General features: G+C 43.3%; 1 protein-coding gene across 2 annotated transcripts in view; it reads right to left on the minus strand.

The window, feature by feature from the left end:
- ERLIN2 (ER lipid raft associated 2) overlaps nucleotides 1-15,514 on the minus strand; it is a 307,636-nt gene that overhangs the window by 57,389 nt on the left and 234,733 nt on the right. For both annotated transcript variants that reach the window (XM_069213801.1, XM_069213802.1), the window contains exon 11: nucleotides 7,043-7,122. In XM_069213801.1, coding sequence (XP_069069902.1) covers nucleotides 7,043-7,122 — 80 coding nt within the window. The remainder of the gene's footprint in view (nucleotides 1-7,042; nucleotides 7,123-15,514) is intronic.

The raw sequence follows: 15,514 nt of genomic DNA on the forward strand, positions 1-15,514 counted from the left end.
TCCAATGGAAATCAATGGGAGACCAAGGGGTCTCTTCAGCGATGCAGGCAGGCAAGGGGGGCTCCTCGGGGCAGCCACCTCCTGGGCAAGGGAGATGGCCTCCTGGGGGTCACTCCTGCACTGGAGTTCCGATCTTTCAGGTCCTGGGGGCTGCAGGTGCAGAGTCTTTACCAGGCATCAGGATCTGGGAAGCAGGCAGTCGCGGTCAGGGGGAGCCTCGGGATTCCCTCTGCAGGCGTCGCTGTGGGGGCAACTCTGGCTACTCACAGTCTCGTAGTCGCTGGGGAGTCCTCCCTGAAGTGTTGTTTCTCCACAAGTCGAGCCGGGGGCGTCGGATGAAGAGTAGCAAGTCTCACGCTTCCGGCGGGAAACGCAGTTGTTTTAAAGTTGCTTCTTTGGAAACAAAGTTGCAGTCTTGGGTGAACAGGGCCGCTGCCCTCTGGAGTTTCTTGGTCCTTCTAGAGCAGGGCAGTCCTCTGAGGATTCAGAGGTCGTTGGTCCCTGGGGAGAGCGTCGCTGGAGCAGTGTCTTTAGAAGTGGGGAGACAGGCCGGTAGAGCTGGGGCCAAAGCAGTTGGTGTCTCCGTCTTCTCTGCAGGGTTTTTCAGCTTAGCAGTCCTCTTCTTGTTAGGTTGCAGGAATCTGAGTTCCTAGGTTCTGGGGAGCCCTTAAATACTAAATTTAAGGGCGTGTTTAGGTCTGGGGGTTAGTAGCCAATGGCTACTAGCCCTGAGGGTGGGTACACCCTCTTTGTGCCTCCTCCCAAGGGGAGGGGGTCACATGCCTATCCCTATTGGGGGAATCCTCCATCTTCAAGATGGAGGATTTCTAAAAGTTAGAGCCACCTCAGCTCAGGACACCTTGGGGGCTGTCCTGACTGGCCAGTGACTCCTCCTTGTTATTCTCATTATTTCCTCCGGCCTTGCCGCCAAAAGTGGGCCCGTGGCCGGAGGGGGCGGGCAACTCCACTAGCTGGTGTGCCCTGTGGTGCTGTAACAAAGGGGGTGAGCCTTTGAGGCTCACCGCCAGGTGTTACAGTTCCTGCAGGGGGAGGTGTGAAGCACCTCCACCCAGTACAGGCTTTGTTACTAGCCACAGAGTGACAAAGGCACTCTCCCCATGTGGCCAGCAACATGTCTCGAGTGTGGCAGGCTGCTAAAACCAGTCAGCCTACACGGGTAGTTGGTTAAGGTTTCAGGGGGCACCTCTAAGGTGCCCTCTGGGGTGTATGTTACAATAAAATGTACACTGGAATCAGTGTGCATTTATTGTGCTGAGAAGTTGGATACCAAACTTCCCAGTTTTCAGTGTGGCCATTATGGTGCTGTGGAGTCCGTGTTTGACAGACTCCCAGACCATATACTCTTATGGCTACCCTGCACTTACAATGTCTAAGGTTTTGCTTAGACACTGTAGGGGCACAGTGCTCATGCACTTGTGCCCTCACCTATGGTATAGTGCACCCTGCCTTAGGGCTGTAAGGCCTGCTAGAGGGTTGACTTATCTATACTGCATAGGCAGTGTGAGGTTGGCATGGCACCCTGAGGGGAGTGCCATGTCGACTTACTCGTTTTGTCCTCACCAGCACACACAAGCTGGCAAGCAGTGTGTAAGTGCTGAGTGAGGGGTCCCCAGGGTGGCATAAGACATGCTGCATCCCTTAGAGACCTTCCCTGGCATCAGGGCCCTTGGGACCAGGGGTACCAGTTACAAGGGACTTACCTGGATGCCAGGGTGTGCCAATTGTGAAAACAAAAGTACAGGTTAGGGAAAGAACACTGGTGCTGGGGCCTGGTTAGCAGGCCTCAGCACACTTTCAAATCAAAACTTAGCATCAGCAAAGGCAAAAAGTCAGGGGGTAACCATGCCAAGGAGGCATTTCCTTACACTATTTGTGCCTGATTAGTTCTTATGGGGATTTCTTTCCTTGTAGCAAGCGCTGCTGAGGGAACACATTTGCGGCTGGTTTTGGTTATATCCCCGGGGAACGTGCGAGTGCCTTGGTCAATTCGGTCCACTAGTGGGAGCTCAATACAAGGCAGAAACACTACGTCATCTTGCTGCTCTGCAGGTAGCACGCTCATATTCGTAAGGTTTCTGACGAGCAGCCTGCCTTGTGGAGCCTGTGCCTCGGTTCATTTCAAGCCAGAGGCGACTGGAAGGCAAACACACACTGCGGGCTCTGTATTTCAAGTGTGATTAGCAGAAGCACAACACCAGTGTTAAAATGGGTCCGTATCTTCCCTCATATCAAAGGCAATCAATTTACACATGCACTGGGGTAATTACTGCCGCTAAGGGGCTTGGCCCAGGCGCTTATCGATTAACCCATAAAAAGATTATTACAGTGTGCTCAGCACCTATGTAATCACCATTGCGCGCCCACAGCCACTGGTGTGGTCCACTACCACATTTACAGCATCACAAGTTGCTTTTCTAATTAAAAGCAGCTATACACAGCTAGTTTAAATTGAGGGTGAATCTATGGAAAAGGAGTCCATCTCAGTGCTCCCTGCTGATGAATTGTGTGGAGCAGTAGACACCTCAATACAACAAGATGTAGCCAAAGCGATCACACCACTAGAGAGGCACCTTATTCAAACAGCATACACATGCCCATCTCCCCTGAATATAACTATGGACGCTCCCTGTCCCAGGGGCTCCCTCACAACACCTAACCAGGTCACAAGGCTTAAACCCAGGCCGCACAGCGCTCTACCAAGCTCAAAGCGGACCCAGGGGTTGAGCTAAGAGCATTTTAGCATCTCAAAAAAGGCATTCCTTGCCAGGCCTACTGCCTTGATGAGAACCTCAGGGACCTACTGGGCTACTCACTGGAAGACATGGCCTTTACCCCTTCCTTCCCAGATATGGGGAGGGGGGTGGGGTGCAGACAATGACTCTCAGAAATATACTAATGATTAGGCAGGCCCTTCCAAATCATGGCACCCATCCCCTAGTGCTGATCTTGTTCCCTCACAGGATAACCTTGAGGGTCACTGATATGCTGGATCCGGACAACATCATTCGTTCCAAGGTCCACAGGAAGGTCCCCGTCCACCAAAGTTGCTAAATACGTGGCAGACTGCCTCTGAAAGCCCATCGAGAAGGAGGTGCGAGCCAGTTTCTGGGCAGAATGACCGCACTCTTCACTGGCAGGCAAAGAGACCCTCATGCCAGACATCGGCAACAGAACGGCCACCTTCCCGGTAAAGTACATTTTCAACCCTATAAAAGCCATTGATAGGGGTCCTGCTAGGACTATCAATTGGAAGTTATGAGGACCTCGACTAAGATTCTTGCCTTGCAGAAGAGGCAAAAATCGTGTGGCAACCCTGTCCCTCCAGACGTTCTCTCGAGGTGGGCACAACCCACCATAATATTTTGTTGGAAACACAAATTATGAGTTATACAGAGAGAGATGACACACCTTATTTATTAAAGTAGACCCCAACCTGGGGGATCTGGCTTCCACTGAAGTGGGTACCATAGCCCAAGGGGGGCCTATTAGAAGAGCCTTTTATAAATAAAACAGGAAAGTTTGTGTCAATGTTTACGTCCCTTGACAAGAAGCAGGTCTCTATGAAAAAAAACATTCCACCTTTTTGCGGGGGCTGGTCGTGGCCGGGAGCACTGAACTGGTCGCTTCAACACTTAAGGCCCTCCCTCAGGCCAAGGCTATAGTAGGACCAATCCAGACAGGGTGGTTACCACCACTTCAAGCTGGAAGGTATTCATCTACTGTGAGATTTGCTGCAGCTAGAGGATTGGGTGGTCTGTCTAGACCTCAAAGACATACCTCACAGTCCCCATTCACACACCCCACCACAGATTCCTGCTGTTCCTATGACGGGAGCAAGCCTATATGTTCACAATCCTGCCTTTTGGTGTCTCCTTGGCCCATGGTGCTTAATCAAGGTGGTCAAGCTGGCAACTGAAGCTCTCTGTGTCCAAGGTTTCCATCGGATTATCCACCTGGATGATCATCTTCTGAATCAATGTCCTGCCAAACTACAAGTGCAATTGCAGGTGACCATTCACTTGCTAGAAGTTTTGGGGTTTATCATAAAAGTGAAGAAACCCCTACAGAACCCGTCCAAACAGATGACTTTCCTGGGTTTTGTCATCAACGGCGTAAATAATCCTCAGTTTATACTCTCTAAAGACCACAAAGATTCAAAGAGAACTGAAGCGTACTTTGTCCAAACCGAAAACTTCACTACAACATATAGCCTGGGTGGTAAGTCACCCATCGCCCTCCATCTAGGCTATCTTCCTGGGCCCGCTGCACTACAGGGCCCTTCAGAGACACTGGAGTTCTCATTTCTGCAGAGGACTCAAATATTCAGAGCAAGTTTCTCTGATACAGGAGGTCAAGGAAGAGATGTGGTGGTGGATGGCCCACATGGAGGAGTGGAATGGCAGAACCATTTTAAGTTCCGATACGATATCGTAATAGAGTTCAATGCCAGCAAGTCCAGATGGGGAGTGCAATGTGCTTCACAGAAGGAAAGTGGTCAGTAGCTGAACAACACCTACACATACACTGCTGAAGTTAATGTCATGATCCGTTGCAGTCCACTATAGGAACAATGAAAAGGTAAATTGCTACATCCTACTGAAGATGGACAACGTGTCGACAGTCTAATACATCAATCACCTGGACGGTCCCTGATCAAAGATCCTGCAGAACTGGCCAGGAGATCGGGATCTTTTGCTTTTCCAACAACGTATCTCCCTGCGGTAGCCAACAAAGTGACAGATCAGTGTTTGAGGGAATGGTCGGATATGAGCCTGTGGCAACTGGATCCACAGGTGTTCAAGCTGATTGACAACCGGTAGGACACCATCAAGGGGGAACTTTTTGCATCTTGTCTGGACCATCTAGAGGAACTGTACTTCAGCTGGAAGCCAAATCCTCTGGCAATACCAACGAATGTCTTTCTGCAGGATTGGTCAGGGGAATGGGAGCAAGCATCCCTCCCTTTTTTTATACTACATTTTGTCTACTCAAGTGCGGAGGCAATAAGCAAAGGTAGTCCTCCTCACCCCATACTAGAGGTTGCAAGTGTGGTTTCAGTTCTTCTGGAACTTTCTTGGGATTCTCCAATACTTCTACCCAACACTCTGGATCTCCTCCGGGGTTCTCTAGGGTAACCTCACTTGTTAACCCTCCAAGGCCAGCTACCTCTCATGGCATGGCTGATGAAGGGTGATACCCTGAAATTGGTCCCAGGATGCTTGTTTCCTGTCCAGGGAGGACCTGGCATAGTAGTACGGGCTGGTCTGTTCCTATAGAGAACAGGGTCAAGACTGATTTGCATATGGCTGGGTCCAAACTGGGGTGACGTGGCGAGCAAAATAACGATGGATTAAACCTAGATCTGTGACTAGGGGCGAGTGTTGGACGGAGTGTTGAAACGTTTCAATCATTTTATTTTGTTTTGTGATGTTGCTTAGTGATTCCTTGGGGTCGAACGTTGAACAGGCCATGAACTTCATGGCTTCTCTGGCATCTCGAGGCATGGCATTTAGGGCGGTGAATACCTATAGGTTATCTATTTCTGCAGGACATCTCCGGATACAGGGTTACCAGGTAGGTGAACATCCCTTAGTATGCAAGATTATGAAGGGGTACCCCTAGTGCACAGGTTCTCCACTATGTGGCGTAAATCGGGTCCTAAATCTCTTTAAACCCTGGCAGAGAAATATTTATCTGGTAAGAAACTCAGGGAAACTGGCTATGTTGCTTTGCTTGATATCTTGCAGTGGAGTCTTGGATGTCTGGCCTCTTGATATTATGGGGCGAGTTTTTACCCTGGAAGGAGTGACATTCCATATCTCATGCAGAACAAATTCTAATTTCAGGGTGCTCTCTAACCCAGCATTTGATAAATCACCAAATTTGTGCGTGGTGTTATGTTTGAAGGCCTATGAGAGCATGACGACAAATTTTGACCTCCAGATGAAAGGCAACTAATATTTCCCTCAACAAACCTTTCAAAGCTGTCTTCTCCAACAACTGCCCAGTAAGTTCGCTGGTTCATGCAAGAAGCTTGCATTAACGTGTCATATTTTGGCACTCACTCAGTTAGGAGTCATGGCCTTGAATGCATTCACTCCGAGTGCCAGATTGGAAGATATCCTCAGTGCGGCCAACTGGTCACTGGACTATGTTCAAGAGGTTTTACATTAAGCCTGTCTTGGATACAGTATCCTTGGTGGTGGACAAGCCTCGAATGAGCATAATCCTCCCCTCCGGTCCTGACAGACAATGAGAAATGTCCTACCTCTCGTGAAGGAAAGTTTCAATTCTATTAAGGACACAGAGGCGAGGATTATTCCCACCCAAGGTTTCTGGGGACACTTCCACCCTTTTCTGATGAGTATCTCATTCATTAGTTCATCCACTAAAAGCTATCTTTGATGTACGATGTAAGTATATGAGGCTTTGTATAATTTTTGTATTTGAATCCATTGTTCCTATCCTGTTCTTATATAAAGTCAGAGATTCTATTGTTCTAATAGAATGTCGTTCTGGTTTTATCTGATGGAGAATAACATTTTGGATGTCAGTCTCAGTACATTTTCTTAGTTATATTCCAGGTTCCAAGTCCACTAAGGGAGAATAAAGAACTAGTTTGCAATATCTCCTGTCGCAAGAAAAAAAAAGAGGCAGTTACAGGGGAAGACAAGAGTTACAAGGACAAGAGTCATTGGTCAAAAGTTTTTTTTTTTTAATTTATTTTTTTATTTCCTTTCCCTTCGTTTGAAGGGAAGGTAGTTTGTTTGCCTATGATGAAGTGCACAAGCATGAAATATAAGAAAGCAGATCATACTCCTTGCCTCTGTGTACTTAATAGAATTGAAAAACAATCCTTCACGAATGCTGGGAAATTTTTCATTACGGATAAACACTCATAAGTTAGACATTTACTCGGTTAAAGATCACAGCTCACACAGGTGAGGAGGAATCTCCATTCATTATAAAGAAGTGTTATGCCTTAATCTTCTTTTGATTGAAATACAATTTTCAATTTTACCTTGTTTGCTTCTGCTGTTTGATGAGCAGTATAGAACTCTGCATCAGCTTTGGCCTTCTCACGAGCAAGGAAGGCAGAATCTAAAGGGGAAAGAAAGTGTTTTTGAATTAAAACATGCACATAAACACAATAAACATAGGCTGTCAGGTTAAATTATAACAAAGCTAATAACTTCAATCTTCATTAAAATCGGTTGAAATTTCATATTTTGGAAAAAAGCTTTGTTACTCTAGTGGCCAATGGAATGGGACATCATACTTTAATATGGAAATAGTTAAAACACTGAATAGGTCGCTTTAGCAGGAGTGGTATATATTTAAGACAAGGTTTTACGGATGAAGAGTACTGTGCCTGGGTTAGCAATCAATCAGGAATTTGTAAAGCGCAGCTACTCAACCATGAAGGTCTCAAGACGCTGGGGGGGGGAGTGTGAGAGTGTGAGTGTGGGGTTGGGGAGGAGGGGGTGTTCTTCCTGAACTGAAACAGGGTTAAAATTCCATCCACAAAATATATCAACTACTACTAGGGGGCTTACAACACCGATTGTGCCACCCACATGAGTAGCACTGTAAACATGCCTCACGGCGGCCACTGCAGTGTCTGTGTGTGCAGTCTTGCACTAACAAATCGACCTGGCAAGTGTACCTACTTACCAGACCCAACCCTTCCACTTTACTACATGTTAGTCATCCCTTAAGGTAGGCCCTAGCAGCCCCATGGGCAGGGTGCAGTGTATTTAGATGGTAGGAAATGTACTAATGTGTTTTACAGGCCCTAACAGTGAAATACTGCCAAATTCGTTTTTCACTGTTGCAAGGCCTATCTCTCTCATAGATTAACATGGGGGCTGCCTTTAAATAACTTAAGCGCAGTTTGCCTTTGGGAGCATATTGAGATGTGGAGTTTGGGGTCTCTGAACTCACAATTTAAAATCACATCTTTTTGCAACGTTTTTTTTTTAATTGTCTGTTTGAAAATGCTACTTTTAGAAAGTGGGCATTTTCTTGCTTAAACCATTCTGTGCCTCTTCCTGCTTTTGTATCACGTCTAGGTCAGACTGACAGTTGGGCAGTTGTGAATTCCCTCTAGACAGTGACAAAAAGGGAGCTGAGATGTAGCCTGCATATCCTGTTGGGCCATCTGGGCTAGAGTGGAGGGTGTAGTAGTCACTTACACCTGAAAGTACTGTGCCTGCCCTCACACAATGCAGTCTCCGACCCCTGGTGTGTGTCTGGGGCCAAGCTTGGGCAAGGTAGGACTTTGTCAACTACAGAGACTTTTCTTTGAAGTTTTCCTACTTCAAAGACAGAAAGGGGTATAAGTAGTGGACCCAAAACCCCAGACTTTTAGAACACTTCTGGATCAAGAGGAACCTTTGCCAAGGAGAAGAGCTGAAAACCTGGAGGAGCAGTACTGCCCCTTTGCTGTGTGTGCTTTGCCGGGTTGGCCTTCAGTTGCTGCTTCTGCCTTAAAGAGGACAAAGATTGGACTTTGCAGTGTATCCTGCTAGTGGAGTTTCTTCAAGGGCTGGTAGTAGCGCTTGTCTCCTGTTGGAAGTTTCAAGTATATCAGACTTCAGCTTCATCTGCCTCTAGCACTGGGAACTGTGCGTCTTGTGCTGCAACAGAAGAAAAACCACTGCGATGCCGTCAACGCCGCTACTGACAGCATCGTGACCTGACGCAACACAGAGCTGTGCCCCACATCACACTGCAACGATGGTTTCACCAAAGCCTCCACCCAACACCGCCACCGAGCCACTGCTTGCATCGTGACCTGTGAGCCCCGCACTCCGACGACGATTCTCCACTCTGACAGATGCCACAGCCTGCACCGTGGCCTGTGGATACCACTCATGAGCTTCACGAAGCACCGTCCTGTACCACACTGCAGCCCCGGTCCACTGACACCACCGTTATCAACAGACGCCCCCGACTTCACCGCAACCCGTGGGTGCTGCATGAAGCCTGTGCCGCCATCTTGAGCCTCCCGACGATAGCGCTTCAACGACATCGTCGCTGCCTGCACCATGACCTTGAAACACTGCACGTTGCACCGCCCCGCTTCACACTGCAGCTCTGGTCTCACCGATGCCGTCACCAAGCCACTGCCTGCACAGTGACCTGAGGGCACCGCACAACACATCGTTTAACTTTGCACTGCAGCCCCAACGCCATCCATGCCAGCGTTCCTGACTTCCTCATCAGACTGGAGTTCGATCTGTAACACGTGTGACTTCAAGGGCCCGACGACTCCAGCACGGACCTCTGCAACAGACACCTGCGACGCCGCACTCCGGATCTCATCGCGAGGATCACAAAGCCCAACATTTGCAAGGTACTGTGTGCGGGTCTTCGCGACACCGTAGCTGGCACTCGACACCACAACCGGCCTGAACTGTTTGATTTGTTGTTCATGAAGCCATGATAGCCCCAGACCGAGCTATAGGCTTCAAGAAACTGTATTTTTAGGTTAATTCTTAAAAGACTCATATCTTTATTACTGTATTTTGGATTTTTATCGTTTTGGTCTTGTTTAACACAGATAAACAATTACAAAGAACTGTCTAAATTTCCGCACAATATAGGTTTCTAGTTGGCCTTTTTGTGCTCAGTACTACAGCTCTACATATGTTCAGTTGGTTTATTCTCTCAGTTTCTTTCTTTTTGTGTGGGTGGCTGTGTAGTAGAAAGTTGTTCATGTGGTTCAAGCTGATGAAATTTTCTTCCCTCGAAATCCACGCCACTCCTGTCTTCACTTATTTTTATAGTCTTGTATGGTGATTTACAAGAGCACTCTAACTGAAAAGTTTGCGCTATCCTTTTTTAATCTTATATAAATGTCCAGTTTTGTCAACAAATGACTTGAAGTTCCACAACAGCACATAAGAATGAAGGAACATTTGGAAAGAACTTTGCTGATTCATAAAATAAGTTTTTTTATTTACTTCAGTTGTACCCATTAAGTTTATTATTTTTGGTTCTGATGAGCTGTTTTACATTACGCTATCACACACAGCAATCTGTGGTTAGATATTTATGCACAAAGATGCTTTAAGAATCTTGGCCACTGTGGAGGTTATTCACAAAGTTAAATATGAACATGAGCAAGCTTATACATGTAAATTTACTCTTAGACTTTGTAGCAACTTTACTATTTTTTACTATTCACTATTTCCGAGTGTTACCACAAAGTGAAGGCTTGCATGTCTCGATTCCCTCGATTTAGGGGATGAAGTCTGAAAAACATGCACAGTTGGCAGCGACCTCTGCTACCAAGGCAGATATCTCCCAATGGTAAAGCACTGGGAAATGTATGAAAGTTTATTAAAGTTTTTTTTTAAATAGTAAAATGTTTGTATTAAATGTTAATGTAAATTGAATTACTAGATGCAATTTAACTACAGAACAAAATTAAAACTACAACTCCATTAACTTCATTCTGAATATATACTTATGTCTATTACATTAATTTGTTTGAAGATGTATTTTAAAAATTCCCACATATGTTTATATTTATTCTGTATTTAAAATGACTACAAATATTTATAGAATTAATGTAAATTAATCTTGAGTTAATTAGGATATATGAAGTCCAAAAGATATTCACCGAACTCCAGAAGCGGCAGAATTGAGACTCAAAGTGGAAGTGCGGAAAACGAGTCACGCAATCAAAGTAAAAAAAAAAAAAAAAATCTGCAAATCACAGACACCCACATCATGGGGTGGAGTGCTGCAGGAACGGGGTCAGAGAACACTGAGCCGCATGGGAGTCTCCCCAGGTTTAAAAGTGATGTGGGAATGTTTAAAGGAACAATGCACGAGCATATCCTTTGTCTGTTCTTAAGTCAACCACTAAATATAAATGTTGATGTAGTGACGTTGAATTTTCAACATTTACAGATTTAGCACTCATCAATTAATTCTGAATAAGAGCAATTTTGAAAATTAACAGTTGCAAGGCAGTAGAAGCCATTAATAATTTATATGAAGGGAAGTCAGTAAAGTAAGCTATTGATGCAGCCATTTTGTGTTTAAGTCCAGAAGTCTGTCTGGATACAAATGTATTTTACTTAAACAGCCTGGTGAATTTGATTGTGTTAGTTTCTGACGCACATTCAGTAAATGTATTGTGGTATTCTGTGGACTTAATCTATGATGGAAGCAAGAGCTGCTAAACGAACTCTTTAAGGCAGAAATTCTTTTCACAACCTCTCAGCCATTGTATACATCTTTAAACAAAGAAGGCCAAAGGAAAAACTGATGATATACGAACATTATTTTTTTTAACTAGAGAAATTAAATCGTAAGGAAATAACAAAAAGCTAAGCGATATTAACACTTCAAAAATATATTGAAGTAGACAGAGTTCCAAGAGGACTTTTAATTTTTACATTACCAAATCATTCCGACATCAAACCGGAACTACAACTGGAATGGGGAGAGAATAATATGATGTGTTCACGCAACATGATGTTGATTCTTATAAAATGTGCCAAAACTGATGTGGAGGAAGTAATGAAGGCAGCACAGGAGACAGAAGTCAAACTCACAACGTTTACTAATCAGGAGGAAGTAATCAAACTGAGAAAAAAGATGGATCAAACATGAATCGGAAGTGGAAGCACGGAAACAGAAAATGTTCTTGTGATGAACAGAATTATAAAAATGGCACTATCTTCACTTTTGCCAAAACAAAATATTTGAAGGAATAAGACCACCATTTATATCAGATGTGAAAAGTAATACTGCCACAATAGAAACAGCTAGTGAGTCAGATGTGGAATTTAATGAAAATGAAGAAGTGAACCCAAGACTATGACAGCATTAGAGGAAAAGCAAATCATATCGGGATCAACAAACCTCAAAAGGCAGGGGAAGAGGACGCAGTCAGAGCAGAGGCCATCCAAAAATAAATAAACAGATGAATCGGAAGAGGGAGGGGGAAGAGAAATTACCCTCTACGAAGCAGACAAAAGAAATGACTAATGAAGAAGGTATGAAAGAAAAATCGGTGGTTAATCAGTCTGAACATACATTAACAGAGGATGAAATGAAAGTATTAAACAGGGGCTTATCCTTCTGTCCAGAATATCATTTTGACAGAGTGGAAACTAAAATAGATACCTACAAATTTGTACGGAAAATAAAGTTAACAAAATACTTTGCTCAACATCCTCCAAAGCCAGTTGAGAAGAATGATACACGAGAGGAAACTAAACTTATAACTGAACAGATACCAGACATGTCTGTCATGACAATGTTTAATCTAGATGATAATTAAATGATATCCGCACAGATTATGGAAGAATTGGGAATACAGACGAATGACCATGTGTACAGTCATTTCAAATCTAAATCTATGTTCTGTACTAATTTGACACCAGGAAATAAAATTGACTTATTTTATGATATGGTCTTAGATGATTTAGCAATCTTCGAAGACAAAGAGACAACTAAAAAGCAGGGAAGTATAACCATGAGAGAAAAGGATTGGAACAATTGAGCAATAATGAGAAGATTATCATCTAACCATCTGATAAAGGAGGCAATATTGTAATATAAAATTGTGAAGATTATGTGAGAGAAGCAAAGAGGCAACTGAATGGTGTAGAAAGTTATCGAAAACTAACTCACAATCCTATTAATGAAATAGAAAATACAATCAAATCAATATCAAACTACAATTGTGGTACTGGGAATTATCAATGAAGAAAAACAATTTTTTAAAGCCCAGTGATCGGGTGATGCCAACTATATACTTTCTCCCCAAAAAATCCATAAAAACGTTTAAAAAACAAACAAACAAAAAAAACAAAAAAAAAACATCCACCTGGAAGACCCATTGTGTCAGGATGCAGATCTCTTTTTGTAAACATTTCCAAATATGTTGATTTCTATATTGCTCCTCTGGTGACCTCACTCTGTTCTTATATCGAAGACACGGGTGACTTTTTGCGAGTCATCTGATATTGCGTGGCAATCGAGCTACATCTTAGTCACCATAGATGTAGTTTCATTATACACATCAATTAGACAGGAGTTTGGATTAACAGCACTAACATACTTTTTTAGAAAAAGAAATATTAGAGAAACTAGACACTCTGAAATGCTCTTAGAAATGGTGGAAATGTGTTTATATAGTAATATTTTCTTATTTGAGCACCATATTTACACACAAATACGCAGAACCGATGTGGGAATTTTATTTTCCCCAAACTATGCTAATCTCACCATGGGTTGGTGATAGTTCTCATGCCACGCAGTCTCTCTATCAGGAACACTTATGTAAGATTATCTTATGGTTGCGCTATATAGATGCCTTGTTTGTAATTTAGGATGGCACTAAAGATGAATTTGCCATATATTTCAAAGAGTTGAATCAAAATGACACAAACCAAACAAGTGCAAAAGAAATGGACTTTTTGGACATCAAGGTCTATATAGAAGAGAATCAACTCAAGACTACCATGTTCAGAAAAGCAACTGCCACAAACAGCATTCTACATGGTAAAGGTTTCCATCCTAAACCCTTACTTAGAAGCATTCCGTTTGGTGAATTTGTACGTGCAAGACGCAACTGCTCTGATGATAAGGAAATGGAGAGTCAATTTACAAATATTAAACAAAGATTTATACGCAGAGGGTATCCAAAAACCAACATTGAATTATGTGCAATAAGAGCTAAATCAAGAACCCGACGACAAGCGTTAATGATGAAGTCGCAGAAAATTGCCCGCGATTGATACTTAAATAGTAAGCAAAGTGGAGACCTTGTGAGAATATTCAAAAGACACTGGAGAATATTGAGAAATGATCAGGACATTGCACAAATTGTGGGACCCAGACCGTTGGTGTCATAGGAAATCATATTCTATTAAAGACATACCAATTAAGTCATTATGTTGCACCAACTACAAAAAACTGGTTGAGTAATCTAAATACAGGCTTTTATAAATGTAATAAATGCAAAGTCTGCCAAATCGCAATAAACATGAGGACATTTAAAGACTACAAAGGAAAAACAATGCACATAAATCAGAAAATAGCCTGCGACAGTCAATATGTGGTCTATTTGATTGAATGTACATGTGGTTTGCAGTAAATAGGCAGTGCCATCTGTCCCCTAAAGAAGAATACTCAAACATGTGAGAGCAATACAACACAAAGATCAGAGCTATGCTGTTGCAAGACTTTATATGACACAACATACAGAAGATTGGAAAAGTATCCGGTTTTTTGGTTTGGCATTTTGGGACCTGAAGTTCTACAAACACAGATAGTGAAAAAATTGTGAACAAAATTATCTTACTTCTTTGTAAACATACACCAGTGATTTAAAACTATTGTCTTGAAAAGCTTCACATTTCACATTTTGGCCTTTTCCTACTTTTTCGCTAGCTGCCGGAGTCTTATGGACGAGCTACTTACGTATTGCCATATCTATCTTTACCATTCACATGCACTATTTTGCCGATATTAGAGTTTTCTATCTACATCTCTTATCCTGTCTGGCAACATATTCAATTTTTAGTGCAGGAATACCAGTACATTCAAAATTCTGTCTCGTAATATGATGAATATTGTTCAACTGTATGTATGCAAGAACGTGTCCAGATATATTTAATCTCCTCGTTACTCAAGAGTATACACTCAAATTAGTGGATACAGAGAGATACGCTCTTAATTTGGGATGCACACTGTTTACATTTTGCAGTCGGAATCTTGAGCTCATTCTCATAGTGGCTGTGCATCTCCTCGTCCTCATTAAATCCATGAGGCATCTTGGTCCGTAGTGTGATAATGATTCTCAACTCCAAACGTCTCAGTTTCAGCATTCTATCACCACCTCTTTCATGTCTTTTCACACACGCTATACCATAATAGCGCAAGGTCAACCAATCTGCTCCATCGTGAGACTACAGATGTTTTGCCACAGCATTGATCAGGTCTCCTTTCTGGACCACTCGTATATGCTCTAGTACCCGTTTTTTTTAGGGGGACAGATGGTGCTTCCAACGTATCGGGATATCAAACAAGGTGAAAAAAGAGCACGATCATTGACACAGACACTCATGAACAAAACCAAATCAGCCAAGGAGGGGAGAAACTCAACCATTAGACTGATTCTGACATATAGTAAGGAAAATCACAAAATTCTAAAATAGCTTGAACAAACACTGGGACTTAATCAAGAGCGAGCCTGAAATGGTCAATTAATAAAGATAAGACTGGATGTGACCAACAATGGTGCCCTTCTGTATAAGGATTATCTAGTAAAAAGTCATTCTGAGTCAAAGACAGCTTGCAACTGGCTACAAGAACAGAACAAAGGCTTTGTATGCTGTAAAAAGTAAAAAGCATGTCCAATTGGCACTAATAAAAAGGTAATCAGCAGTTTCAAAGGTAACACGATTACCATAAATAATAGGATAACATGGGACACCTCGATTTGCGATATACTTCATCGAGT

The sequence above is a fragment of the Pleurodeles waltl genome, chromosome 11, assembly GCF_031143425.1.
Source record: "Pleurodeles waltl isolate 20211129_DDA chromosome 11, aPleWal1.hap1.20221129, whole genome shotgun sequence".
NCBI classification, from domain to species: domain Eukaryota; kingdom Metazoa; phylum Chordata; class Amphibia; order Caudata; family Salamandridae; genus Pleurodeles; species Pleurodeles waltl.